General features: G+C 44.6%; 1 protein-coding gene across 4 annotated transcripts in view; it reads right to left on the reverse strand.

Moving 5' to 3' along the window:
* The window catches only part of ptprt (protein tyrosine phosphatase receptor type T), a 317,399-nt gene that overhangs the window by 142,097 nt on the left and 161,315 nt on the right, over nucleotides 1-13,987 (reverse strand). For all 4 annotated transcript variants that reach the window (XM_071493994.1, XM_071493993.1, XM_071493992.1 and 1 more), the window contains exon 12: nucleotides 421-622. In XM_071493994.1, coding sequence (XP_071350095.1) covers nucleotides 421-622 — 202 coding nt within the window. The remainder of the gene's footprint in view (nucleotides 1-420; nucleotides 623-13,987) is intronic.

Here is a 13,987-nt window from a genome sequence, read left to right on the forward strand (position 1 = left end):
AATAAGAATAGAAGACGTCCTCTTGTTCCAGAATAAAGAAAAACATTAACGTGTGAGGACATGTCACACTTTCTGCTATGAAAGTTGTTTTTCATTCTATTTTTTTTGTGCCATTGACATTTTCTGTGGATGAAGGCTGGAGACATAAACAGAGGGTTACAAATGGAGAGAAAAGGCCAGATAGATATGAAAACGGCCACTCAGACAGACAGACGCAGACTGACTGACACGTCCACCCAGCAGCCGGCCGACACTCCAGCCTTCAGGGTCCCACACTTTACCTGCGCTTATTGTCAAAGTAAGCACAGGTGCATCACAATGCCTTTGTGTCACTGAAGAGCAAACATCCCAAAAAAAATGTCAGCACAAGTTAAAAAGACCAAAAGCTCACATCAACAAAGACATTTATGGAATAATTACCTGCTATCTTGGTGGTGATGCGGGTGGTGACGGGTGGGCCGAAGCCCTTGTTCGTGGAGGCTTTGAGCGTGAAGAAGTAGGTGGTCCCTGGGTAGAGACCCACAAACAGGTGATGGGTCTCGTTCCTCAGCTTGAACACCCGGCCCCTCTGGGTTGTCAGGTCTGCGCTGGGGTCCAGTGAGCTCAGGGCCTTGTAGGTAATCTGGAATCAGACAGGAAACAGTTTTATTTGTTTCACGTTTACTTGGTTCTAATCTTAAGGAGGTTCTTATTTCAAACCACAGACTCTTTCTAAACCCATATATATCTGTTCTTTTCAAGATTGAAATATATGTAAATTCAAACCCTATTAGAAGTGGCTGTTTTGCAGTGTTGCTGTTGCTTCACTGTAACTGACTGTTTTTTGCAACACTGTCTCCTCACATAGCTTCACCAGTTTACAGCTTGTTTTACGGAATGTGGATGAAGCTAACCGTTAGCCTGTGCTAAATCTCACCAGTTATCAGCGGCCTGTTCACTATAAAACAAGGTAGGTCAATGAAAAAGAAAATCAAATGAAACCTCCAACACAGCGGACACAACAGGACATGATATCTGGCCAGGGTTAATGAGTGTGTGTTGAGTTTTATGCTACATGAATAGCACCACTTGTTGCCATGCAGTGTGTGAGCCACAGGCTGGTTCAAACTTTGCCTCGTGTAGAGGTGATGCCAGAGCTGAGCCTCTCTTCTCTGTCATATCCAACAAAACTGTTGGTTCTGGGGATGTTTGGGGAGTAAAGTGGTCTGTGAGTTTTCTGTCAGTGGCTCACTGATCCTTGGTCTGAAAAGATTTAAGAAACTATGAATTAACATAACAAACTGAGGCTCAGTTTCTTAATGGGTTTCTAACTGCTATGAATTCCAGAAAAGACGTTACATAAATCAGTTCTCTCTCTCTCTCTCTCTCTCTCTCTCTCTCTCTCTCTCTCTCTCTCTCCCTCCCTCCCTCCCTCCCTCTCTTTCTCACACTCGTACACACACACTCACACATTCACACATCAGCGCTCCAGCCCACAGGCCCGGTCGAAGCGAGGTGTGCAGCTGGCCGGGCCTTTCACAGTGGAGTCTGTTAATGGAGCATCGAGATCCACCCGACGTCCGTGAGTGTGAAGTCCTGAGATCCTCCTCACCACACACACACACACACACACACACACACACACACACACCTCCTCCAGGCTCCCCATCCTGCACAAACATCCATCTGCATCACTTGTTATCACTTTTTTCTCTCCCTCCCTCACAGCCTCTTTCTCTTTCTCCTTCATTCATCAACCGCCTTTATTTTTTATTTTCTTGACTTTCTCCTTCTCTAATCAGTGTTTTTTTTTAATTAAAAAAAAGTTTTCCATTCAGAACAATGATGCCAAACAGTGGGACATTTAAAGACAATCAGACATAATCAGATCTCTCTGAGGAGCCTTGTATCAGTGTGTGTTTGTGTGTATTCATTCATTCACTACAGTAACTGTGTCTCCACATCTCCTGTGCTTGTTTCTCTCTTTGCGTCACCTTCTCTCTCTACCTTTTCTCACCCTGTGTTGTTCTGTCTCGAATCATTACGCAGCAGCTTTATTGCACAAACAGAAAAGTGCCTGAAGTTGTAACACATCACTCCTCATTTCAGTGTCACTGGGACACTTGTTCTTTGTCTCCGTCTTTAAGGTTTTATTTTTTTCATTTTGCCCTTGGTGGACTGACCACGGTGGAGTGGGACAGAAAGGGCAGATGGGAAATGGTGATTGCATGTGACAAAGCTCTGCGGCTGAATCCAAACTGCAGAGTTTATCATGATGTGGTCAGTGGTGATTCTAGAGTCCACTGGGGCCCTCGGCAAAGACCTGCCAAAGGGCCCCTCCAATCAGAGATCATCATCATTATGTAATAAATAATCAGACACCAACGAACAATATACGAAATCTCAAAACATTTTTTATTCCAAATGTTTATGTCAGTAGAATTTTGAAAATGTCGACATAAAACAATAAAAACCTTAATAAATAAGTGATTAACTTCAATGTTGCCTCATTAGAAATAAGCCACAGTGTAAGACCAGTGCTCATCGACATATAAAGCCTCTTTAAGAAGCTCTGACTGACAGTGTTCAGCAGCAGCACGTTCAGTCGACCAATCAGCAGCCAGACACAGACATGACTGAGCTGTGAATGGTTGTACCTAGCGGCCAATCCCCATGGTTTTTATGCTGGGGCCCCTTTAGGGAGGTTTCCTGCTGAGGTGTCATTGCAAATTGGTAGTTTAAGGTGGAGGGAGACATTTTTGTGGAGTAAAGTTTGTCAGCCTTCAGGGGCCCCAAGCAGTTGCCTGCCTTGCCTGTTCACAGGCTATGTCTCTGTCTGTGTATTAATAGCAACATATCTCTGAAGATAACCAACAAATTTGGAGAGAGTTTGGCAGACAGGACGCTCTCAGCTCAGCCTTACTTATCTGATTGTTTGTATTTGTGGTTAATAGCTGTGATGCTCAACTCCTGCTGGTGGGAAACTTTTCCTCGTGGGAATTCATCGTTGGCAGTGAAGTAAACAGTGCTGCCCTCAAATGCTGTTTTGTCAAGAAACCAAAGCCAGAAGGAAGGCGATAGAAAACGTGAACTGGTCCAGGGGCTGAAGCTGGAGGAGAACACTTTCCCTTTCATTCATCAGAATCAGAATCAGAATCAGAATCAGAATCAGTTTTATTGCCAAGTATGTTTTCACATACAAGGAATTTTTTCTGGTGATTGGTGCAATTGATCAGCAACAGTGGAGCTCTCTAGCCTTGTTGATGAGGCTAATAGCAGATGGGAAGAAGCTATTTTTGTGGCGAGAGGTTTTGGTCCTGAAGGACCGCAGCCTCCTGCCAGAGGGGAGTGTCTCAAAGAGTTTGTGTCCAGGGTGGGAGGAGTCAGCTACAATCTTCCCTGCACGCCTCAGAGTCCTTGAGGTGTACAGGTCCTGGAGGGACGGAAGATTGCAGCCAATCACCTTCTCAGCAGAGTGGATGATACGCTGCAGTCTGTTATTGTCCCTCTCCGTGGCAGCAGCGTACCAGATGGTGATGGAGGAGGTGAGGATGGACTCGATGATGGAGGTGTAGAAGTTCACCATCATAGTCCTTGGCAGGTTGAACTTCTTCAATTGCCTCAGGAAATACATCCTCTGCTGAGCTTTTTTGATGAGGGAGCTGATGTTTAGCTCCCATTTGAGATCCTGTGTGATGGTGGTTCCCAAGAAGCGAAAATGCTCCACGGTAGCCACGGGGGAGTCACACAGGGTGATGGGGGTGGGTGGGGCTGGGCTCTTCCTGAAGTCCACTATCATTTCCACTGTCTTCAGAGCGTTTAGCTCTAGGTTGTTCTGCCTGCACCAGGTCACCAGACGCTCAGTCTCCCACCTGTAGGCAGACTCATCGCCATCAGAGATGAGTCCAATGAGAGTGGTGTCGTCTGCAAACTTCAGGAGCTTGACAGACTGATGGCTGGAGGTGCAGGTGTTGGTGTACAGGGAGAAGAGCAGAGGAGAAAGAACGCAGCCTTGTGGGGATCCAGTGCTGATGGTCTGGGAGTCAGACACGTGCTTTCCTAGCTTCACGTGCTGCCTCCTGTCAGACAGGAAGTCGGTGATCCACCTGCAGGCGGAGTCAGGCACGCTCAGCTGGGAGAGCTTGTCCTGCAGCAGAGCCGGGATGATGGTGTTGAAGGCAGAGCTGAAGTCCACAAACAGGATCCTGGCATAGGTCCCTGAGGAGTCCAGGTGCTGGAGGATGAAGTGGAGAGCCATGTTGACGGCGTCGTCTACAGACCTGTTGGCTCTGTAGGCGAACTGCAGGGGGTCCAGGAGTGGGTCAGTGATGGATTTGAGGTGGGACAGGACAAGACGCTCAAATGATTTCATGACCACAGAGGTCAGGGCAATGGGTCTATAGTCATTTAGTCCTGTGGGCCTTGGTTTTTTGGGGACAGGGATGATGGTGGAGGATTTGAAGCAGGCTGGCACGTGGCAGGTCTCCAGTGAGGTGTTGAAGATGTCCGTGAACACTGGAGACAGCTGATCAGCACAGTGCTTCAGGGATGATGGAGAGACAGAGTCAGGACCGGCTGTTGTTCATGTTGTCTGTCTTTGTCTCTGTCTCTTTTGTTTATCCTCCTTCTCTCATTTGTTCTCACCTTGCCTCCACCGTTTATGTATCTATGTATTTTTTTCTCACTTTGAGGCTGAAAGACAAACTGAAATGCACTTAGAGATCCTGACACAGACAGACACATTCACAGAGCTGAAATGTGTTTTGGGGTTGAATTGCTATTAATGTGTTTTTTCCCACCAGTCAATACTCTTTTGTTCTGACTGTCATTCACAACGACAGCTGTCCTCCAGTGTTCTACTGTGTGTGTGTGTCTGTCTATGTGTGGGCAATCATTGACAGTTGTGCAGTGTGGAAACTTGCCAGTAGCAACATAACGACAGACATTGACAGTTCTTTTAACAGCAGAACTATTGAAGTGCCTCCGCCGGGTTAGTGGCCCCGGGTCAATTTGCTCAGTTCGTTCCAGTCTAAAGTGGAGATCATGGGGAGAAACACAGAGCTGCGGTAAAGAGCCAGCATCGCTTCCACTTCAGGATTGATTTGTGTGACGTTTAACAGCCATTTAATAACAGGCGGTGGGTTTGTATTTGGATTAGATGAATGGAAGTGGTCTGTGGGACTAAATGATACAGTCTGGATCATTTAGCTGGAGATCCCCAGCAGTGAAACTGGCGATGATGATAACACCTTCATCTCAATTGAGCGCTTAGCAGCTAAAGAGACTTTCTTTACAACAGGACTGTCTCCTGAGGTAGCACCAGGCGGACCAGACCTTTGTCACCATCATGGCTTGGTTAGGTTCAGGAAAAGATGGTGATTTGGGTTAAAATAAGTACTTCCTCAACATTAGACGACCTCTGTTGTCATGGTTACAATAATAACAATGAACAGTCATGGATAATAGAAACAACATAAACTGCTCCTGTCACATGGGAATCGAACACCGCTCTCCTGGGTCATATTCATCCATCCACCCCAACCTCCTCCTGACGTGGACTTTGTCGCTCTATAAACTACGTCACCGCACTTTTCCCTTTGCTCCTGGCCCATTTTTACAGGACAGTCTCACTAAAGGTCAACTCAAAATGCCAACCACTCAAATGACTCACATCTCCCACTCTCTCTCTCGGTTGTGAACACATCAACTAAATCTGGTAGGATTGATCAAAGGGGGGGAAATAAAATGATCGATAAATAAAAGAGTGCTCTGTTCTTGCTTTTCACAGGACGTGTACTCTGAACATTTTTGTGGCGGCTGCAGCTCAGGCGACCTTTGAACTAAGACGTGAACCTCCCACCGTCTGTGTAACTCCTGACATCCTTTAGCCTTCAGCATCAGATGATAGCAGTTTGTGTGAGCTGCTGACAGGACAGCTGTACAGTGATGGGGTAAGAAGGGTTAACACTTAGTATGAATTGAATGGATAGTTGCACAAATTGCCCTCAGACTCACATTGTCCTCTGTCTTCTTGTTTTAATGGAGCCGTTCTTATCGGGCCAAAATGACCCTAATCCAGACAGAAAGTCCAGGAACACACAGTTTCTTGAGAAAGTATAATAATGACGACAACTTTCCTTCTCCACTTCCTGACACTTAACTCCCCCGGTGCCCCACAGACAGACAACTGAATGCCTCTCAGATCGAGGAACTTGGGACAAGACCTTCAGCCAATAGAAGGCGGCGTTCTAAACTGCAGCAGGGAGGCCCTGGCGGAGCGGCGGTGAGCAGCTGACATCTCCCCAGGCTGAGAGTTCGCCTGGCTGGCTGAATAAAACATGTTAAATCAATAGCTATTTATACGGACTGGGACTCAGGAGCTGGAACAATAAAATATCATCTATTTCATCTACGCTGCAGTTTTGGTCTACATATCGACGGCTGTTATTTTATAAGTCATGAATGGCTCTCTGTTTTTTTATTGGCTTTATTCTCTCTCTCTTTCTGCCTGTGCTCTTGTTTCATACGCTAACTCTCTCTCTCTCTCTATCTCGCACTAGTTCCTTAAGTTTCTCTCCATCTCTTTCTTCATCTCCACGCTTGATCTGCTCGCCCATTCCCTCGCTCTTTCTTTCAAAAGAAGGATTTTGGGTCATAAACCTCAGGCGTACTCTCTCTTTCCCACCTCTCTAGCCCCCCCCCTTCCACCATAGTTGATGTACTTGGAATCGGTTGAGCTATAAAGCTCAGGTTGTTTTATTGGCCAATGAAAAGGCAGGCGCACAGCATGGCAGTGCATCTTGGGTAATAGAGTGTGCATCTATGGGGGATAACGCACGGGAGGGAAAATATAGGTGTGTGCCTGTGTGTGTGTGTGTGTGTGTGTGTGTGTGTGTGTGTGTGTGTGTGATTGAATTAGCGAGTAGGATGGAGAAAGTGAGAAAGGTAAAAAGGTAAACGTAGAAAAAAAACGATAGAAATGCAAAGAAGATGATTGACCCTTCCCCTCCTGCATGTCCCACAGTTCTCTGCTGCATGATGTGTTTGACTCCTGTATGAAACCATTTCACTAACTTATAACTTGTAACTGTTTTAGTTCGAGCAACATTTTGATGACTCTGTTTTTTGCTGTTGTGCGTATCTGCGTGGTGAACGTTTGTGTTGTTGTTGCTGCTCGCACGGAAACAGGTAATGAAACAGTGTTCGTTGTTAGATCAGTGTCCTGAAGCTGCGCCGCCTGTTCACGTGCTGATGATTCTCTTTGTTTCATGGTGTTGATGGTTCTTGAAACATCTGGCCTCAGGACTGCAGCTGTAAAACAGCCAGCTGGCTCACACTGGCACATTTACTGTAACTGTGATTAATGTGCATTGTTGCTAAATAAATAAACAAAATTAATGGCTAATAAATACGTTTTACAGATGAGTTAGAAGTCATTAATAAGAACAGCTTTCAGGTTACTGTGAAAACTCTCTGGCTGCTGTTTCTGTTTCTCCAGTTATTTAAATCATTGAAGATGTGCAGAGCATCTGGACCAGAATCCAGAATCTAGTAACGACTTATTAATATGAAGAACCACAGAGTTGATGCTCTGTTGTCAGAAACCAAACAACCTGTCAACCCAAAACCTTATAAACCCAGTGTAGAAGCTGATTGCAGAGCGATGGCGGAAACACTCTACCTGTGCAGGTGTTTGTGTGTCAGCACTTTGTGTTCCCACACGTGTGTTTGCACGTCGCTGCGTGTGTTTGTCCACACAGGAGATTGATGCTGGTTAATATCAGAGGCCGTAGCTTTTACCCAGCAGCCCTCTTCATCAAACACACCACTGCTGTGTGTGTGTGTGTGTGTGTGTGTGTGCGTGCCGCGGCATTTCTGAACTCCAGCCAAGTTTTATGGAAATAAACAATGTTTACGAGGCACTGTCGTGGGATTGGTTGCCGTAGAAATGCTATTTCAATTCAGTTTTGTCATTTTCCATTTTTTATTCTCTGTGCTCCTGTTTGTTTTATTAGAAAATATGCGCCGGCTTCATCCCTCTCTATCTCAGTGCTGCAGTTCTCTGTCATGTTGAATTAAGTGGGAACTGCGAGGTGTTTGTTCTCTTTTATTTCACCACCGTTCACTTGAGTTGAGTTTCAAATTGTTTACTGCCTCGCTACTTTTTTTCAGCATTTAGGAGACGCTCTCATCCAGAGCAGATTACAGCCATATAAATGAATATAGCAGGTTTCAGTCACTGCCTGTAATTTTCAGCGTAGTCAGTAACTATCTGGCTGAACAGTATTGGTTTCCTGAACTGACGAACCCAGAACTCTCTCCACTTTTCTATATTACTATGTATTTATACAGACCAGTACCCCAGGACTGGGTCTGTGAGACTCCAAAATATGGATTCTGTGTGTGTGAATCTCTTTACTTTACTGTGTTCTGTATCCAGTGCTTTAATAATAGACTGATGATAAACCTGGACGTAGACTCCTGAAGAGGCTTACAGCTGCATCTCTCTACTGACCATCAGGGGGCGACTCCACTGGTTGCAAACAGAGTCTGATTGTATTGAAGTCTCTGTGAAAATGTCTCCACTTCTCTCTGATTTATTACCTCAGGAAACATTTTCCTGATGAGTTTATGTCTCAGTCTCTAGTTTCAAGTCTTCTTCAACACAACATGATGTTCAGTTTTTAAATTATGATCCATTTAGAGGAAAATAAACAGGATGGAGGACAGAGCAGGTCAGATCCACCCCTCACTCCTCAGCTCCACCTTCTCCTCCAAATATGGTTTCTTTCAGTTTCTAAAAACCAAGATGGTGACAGCTTTTAGATGGTGACAGCTGCACCTTAAGCAATTTGCTGAATAACAGAGTGAGACAAGAAAAAGTCTAAAATCCACTTCCTGTCCTGCTCATTAGAAACTTTTCACCATATATCCTGAACCTCTAATGCATAAAATACAAGATGTGCAAAACCTGTTTTCTAAAGTTCCAGCATCAATAATGGTGCAGTGTGTTGACAGCTCCAGTCCCGCCCTCTGACTCTCTCTCTCTACGAACTGTGTCAAGGCCCAATATACATAACACATGATCCCTTATATCTCTGCGCCTGCCTTCTAACTCAAAGCTTCCCAGTGAAAATAACAATTTTTTTCTACATAGTTGCACTGAGTAAAACGTATCTCTGTTCCTCTGCACCCTGACACCTCCTGCCTTGCTCTGTCATTCAGCAGCACACCTATTGTTTTAAGTTCCAACAAGTCTGTTTTTAGAAGTTTCCATTTGGGACAGACTGTTCTCTTTCTTCCCGCCTTTAAAATGTCAAGACATTCTGGGTCACTACTATAGAAGAGCAAACACACACACAGACACACACACACAAAGACATGACAATCCAAATATGTATGTATATGCAAAGAAAAAAACCCACCCCCCAGATAAATGCCAATATGCAAATGCATGCATTGAATACTTACAGTACACATGTTAAACATCTACACAAACACAACTGTGAATAGAATCTTTAGTGTTTTCCTCGTCCAGTCTTTCTATTGTTCCCAACCAGATAAGCTAACTGGAGAAAGAGACAGCAACAGACAGTAATCCGATAATATTTCCCAGCCACGCTGTCTCTGTTGTTGTATCGACTCTCCACAGGCAAACACAAGTGAGAGAGAGAGAAGGACAAAACTAGATGAAGTCTAAATATAGCCTGATAAAATGTCCTGGTCGTACTACTGTTCTCACTGAGATAAATATACACGAGAAAGAGACAGAGAAAGAAAGAGAGAGAGGAGACAATATTCTAGTTTCATAAATAGCTGAGCTGTTCATCCCTAACAAAGATCTCAGTTGCTTAATCAGGCTGCTCAATCAAGAGTCGAGAGGCAGCAGGGAGTTCTGGGAATACGAACTGAAACAAATGACAGGATCCAGGAGCCGAGGGAAGCTCTCGTACGCTGGCGTTTGACTGTCACGGCAGCCCGTTGTGACCAAAGTTCACATCCAGATCTGTACCACCACTCCCCCAACCACAAAAAAAGTATCAAAGAGTAGAAACCCAGTTCGCCCTGGAGGAGGTGATCAGAGATGGAGCAGTGAAATCACTCCACAACATCAGCCGGCAGTGACAGTTTGACGGGAAACGGCCTGAATCGGCATCGGAGTGACGCCTGTTTGACAGCCGCATGGCAACTTCCTGTCAGCCAAGTGAGGACGAGCGGCAGGATGCGCGCTCTCCCTCTGGATGCTAATGTAGGCCATACATGCTTCTGCTCCGCATTAACAGTCATTCACTGATGACAGCACTGTTTCACCAGTGTGTTGTGAAACGTGTTGTGTGTCGTATTATATCAGCCTCAGTCCACAGAGAAATGGGCCTGAAAACCAGCCATCAGGACTTCTGCAACTTTGTGATGTCACAACAAAACAGTCACTACCGAGCCCCGCCCACCTGGACCCACCATCAAACCTTGCAGGATTTGGTTTCTCTGAGTGTTTGCCTGAAATCTGCTATAAAAATGCTATAAAGCAGAAGCTGGTTTGTAGTTTTTGGCCTGTGGGGGTTCTCAGGGGACAGCTGATTGGCTGGAGAGAGATGGGAGAGAAGCCCTGATTGGCTGCAGCGCAGGAAATTGCAGCAGTTTAGAGATTACAGTGCCACACATAATCCTTTGTGTGTGTGTGTGTGTGTGTGTGTGTGTGTGTGTGTGGAGGAGAGGGTAAGGGTGGGGGGTCTCGATGGATAATCCTCTCTGACTATTACCCTCTTGTGTGTGTGTGTGTGTGTGTGTGTGTGTGTAGGTGTATAATCCTCCTGTCTGTGACTACTGGCAGACAGATTAGAGGCGTCTTGCTTCACTGGTGTTTGACAGACCTGTATTTATTGCTGCTCATTTATTTAACCAAACTATCAACAGGGCAGATGGAAAATGTTGCTGCCACATGAGAATTGTGTATTTTCTTGATTATTTATGATTATTTTAATTATTATTCGTTGGTTGACAGAGCTCACTGTGTCCAATCTCCTTCATATTCTGCAGAGATGTTCTGTGACAGCATGTGAATCACAGGTGTTTTCTGAGGGATGCTGAGCTTCAGGCTCAAAAACTACACAGTTAGAAAAAGACAGTGGTTTGGGTTCCAAAGAGACGCTGGTTGTTGTGGTTATAGAAATCACCACTTGGATAAAGTTGTGAGAAAAAGAAAACCACAGAGCAAACAGGAAACAAAAGCGGTCTCCAGAGTTAAAGTCTGACATTTTGTTATGCCCCCCTCCTCACCCTCCCACCCCCCACCCTCCTCTCTCTGTGGACGTCATGGCTGTACACCTCTGTCACACTCCTTTGGGAAAGAGTCATAATTACTGTGAACCCTCCGAGCTCCGTGTCGCTGGAACATTTAAAGAAGTTGTTTAGTTCACGTAGTGGTGTTGTTAGGAAAAGCAAAAGTCTCTCGGCTCATTTCCTGCTGCTGACAAGATGATAAAATCAATACGAGCTCAACAACCTCTTGTATTTTTAATGCACTGATCAAAGAGTTGTGACTAAATATATTTACTTCACTGGGCTGTTGTTTGAAAATCTGGGTTTTCTTATGCAACACTGGAAGTGCTTAAAGACTTCACTGATTACAACAATGGAGGAGCAGGAGTCAGGTAAATCACCTGAGCTGCCTCTTTTCTTCTCTCCTGCTGCTGCAGAAGCTGAAGCACAACAGGCTGTCACAAATACAACATCTCAACTTTAAGATGCACACATACAGCAGGGCTGCATTACCATACACAAGTATACACACACATACACAACACACACAGGCGTAAATGATACATGGCTGTTCCCCTGCAGACCAGACAGGCAGGGTGACAGAGTGAATGGGGTCAGCAGCTCAAGGACTTGAAAGCTCCTCTAAATATAGACCATTATTGACGCAAATGAAAAACAATATGGAGGAAGACAGGAAAGAGAGGGATGAAGAGAGGGAGGATGGAGGGAAGACAAACATTATGGATGAGATTGTTTCTCACGTTTCAGTATCAATGACTTCATTCTGTCTGTTTTTGTCTGTGTGTGTTCTAAAAGTGGAAAATTATTCTCACACCACAAACTTTCTACACAAACCAAATAATTTCATCGTCTATTTCTTCCTTTAGATCATGTAGCCTGGGTGTGTGTGTGTGTGTGTGTGTGTGTGTGTGTGTGTGTGAGGTGGGGTTAAGCTGTGAGTTGTGAGCCACCTGAGGTCGGATCCACAAACAAGCTATGTGTCAGTAAGAAGTCTTCGGAGGGAGCGGTGTAGTGATCCTCTGAAAACACATCACTTCTGTGTTCACACTACTCCAAAGTTTTTCATCCGGTGAAACGCAGATTCTTGAAAACACAGCTGGCTGTGTTTTAGTTTGAAACGCAGGCACCCACCTCGCCTCCTGATTGGTAGACTGATCGTGACGACTATCATGCATAATGAATTACGAGCATTACTGTCTTTGCTAGAAGCTGTCGTTCAGGTTCATTCTGTATTTTAACTCTACAACTGCAGAGTAAACCACCTGCTTCCTGTTTACACTGCCATGCAGCGGTGTACGTGGATGGTCATGTGTGTTTTCAGGTGTGTCATGATGGAGATTGTTTCTGATATGGAGCTGAAACGCTCGTCTCTTTCATTTTAAGACGCCATTTTGAAATATAAATGTATCAGCCTGAGAAGACAGGAACCTCCCAAACCAATTGACATTTTATTTTGAAAACACCCACCAATGCTGGACAACCACCACATGAGATGTAACAGATTTCTTTACATTAGTGAAAATGGGACAGAAACCTCAGTAATGCTCAGCTAACAAACAGTGAAATACTATTCTAACTAATTACTTAGAATTCATTTTGTGGAAAAATAAAAAAAACTCTCTACCCAACCTGAAGTTGTCACTCGTCCCGCTGGATTTGTTTAGGCATCGCTAACTTCCTGTCTCGCCCTGCAGTGAGCTGAGCCGCTGCCATCGCTCAGTAAACAGTGAAGGGAGTCGATGGCGGCTGCACCTCAGGTGACTCCTGCTCGCCTAATGAGAATCAATCATTCCTCTGTTCGGAAACCAGGGATAAGGGAAGAGAATGTAGCAACTATATGTCTGCTTCTTCCTACAGAAATCAACTCACTGAAATAAATGCCAGAGTGGTTGCCAGTATTGATTCTTGTGATTGATTAAAGGCCATACTTGAGGAGAGAGGAATTGAACAGTAAAGGCCGGACCAGAATAACTACTAGTAGCCTATAGCTTGGTGTGTTGGATTAAACAGCCCAAAGCTCTGTCAGCAAAATGTTCTCATATATATATATATATATATACACACACATCTATATTTCCTTCAGTACTGTAGCAGCTGGAGGGTTAAGTGCCTTGAAATATATCAGAGATGGTCACATGCAATGAGTCCTCACACCTCAACAATACAGCAGGTCATCTATCAGCAAGTGACTCACCTGAGCGTCTGCTTATCGACCACTTCTGTGGTTACGGTTCGGTTACATTCATGGCAGTAACCACAGATCACATGTGACCTTAAAGGTCCCATATCATCTAAAGGTAGAGCTGTGTCACATCATGGCTCTTTAGACAAACAGAAGATTTATATGCATTTTATGGAAAGTTTTATTTATGTACAGCAAAGTCCAACTCTTCCAGTTCTGTAGGCTGAGGAGATATTATAAATATATATGCTTAATTAGCCCACTTCTGAGTCCTAGAAAGGCTCCACACCACATGCTTACCTGCTTTTAGTTAGAGAAGATGATTTTTTATGTCAATGACAAGCAAGTGCTGAGGAGACTTTTGGCCTCCACAGTACAAAGAATTATAATTCTCAGCTTCCAATTCAGATCAGTTTCACTAATTAAGAATGTGAGTTCTTACCTTTCCCTATGTTTTCATACAAAACAAGGGAAATGGATGAAAATGAATGTCCTCAAACAGAGTAGAACTGGATTGAACTGAATCTCATGATTCACTCCACTTCA

Source organism: Trachinotus anak, unplaced genomic scaffold (genome assembly GCF_046630095.1).
Source record: "Trachinotus anak isolate AG129_WGS33_773 ecotype Australia unplaced genomic scaffold, CSIRO_AGI_Tana_v1 ptg000013l, whole genome shotgun sequence".
Classification (NCBI taxonomy): Eukaryota; Metazoa; Chordata; class Actinopteri; order Carangiformes; family Carangidae; genus Trachinotus; species Trachinotus anak.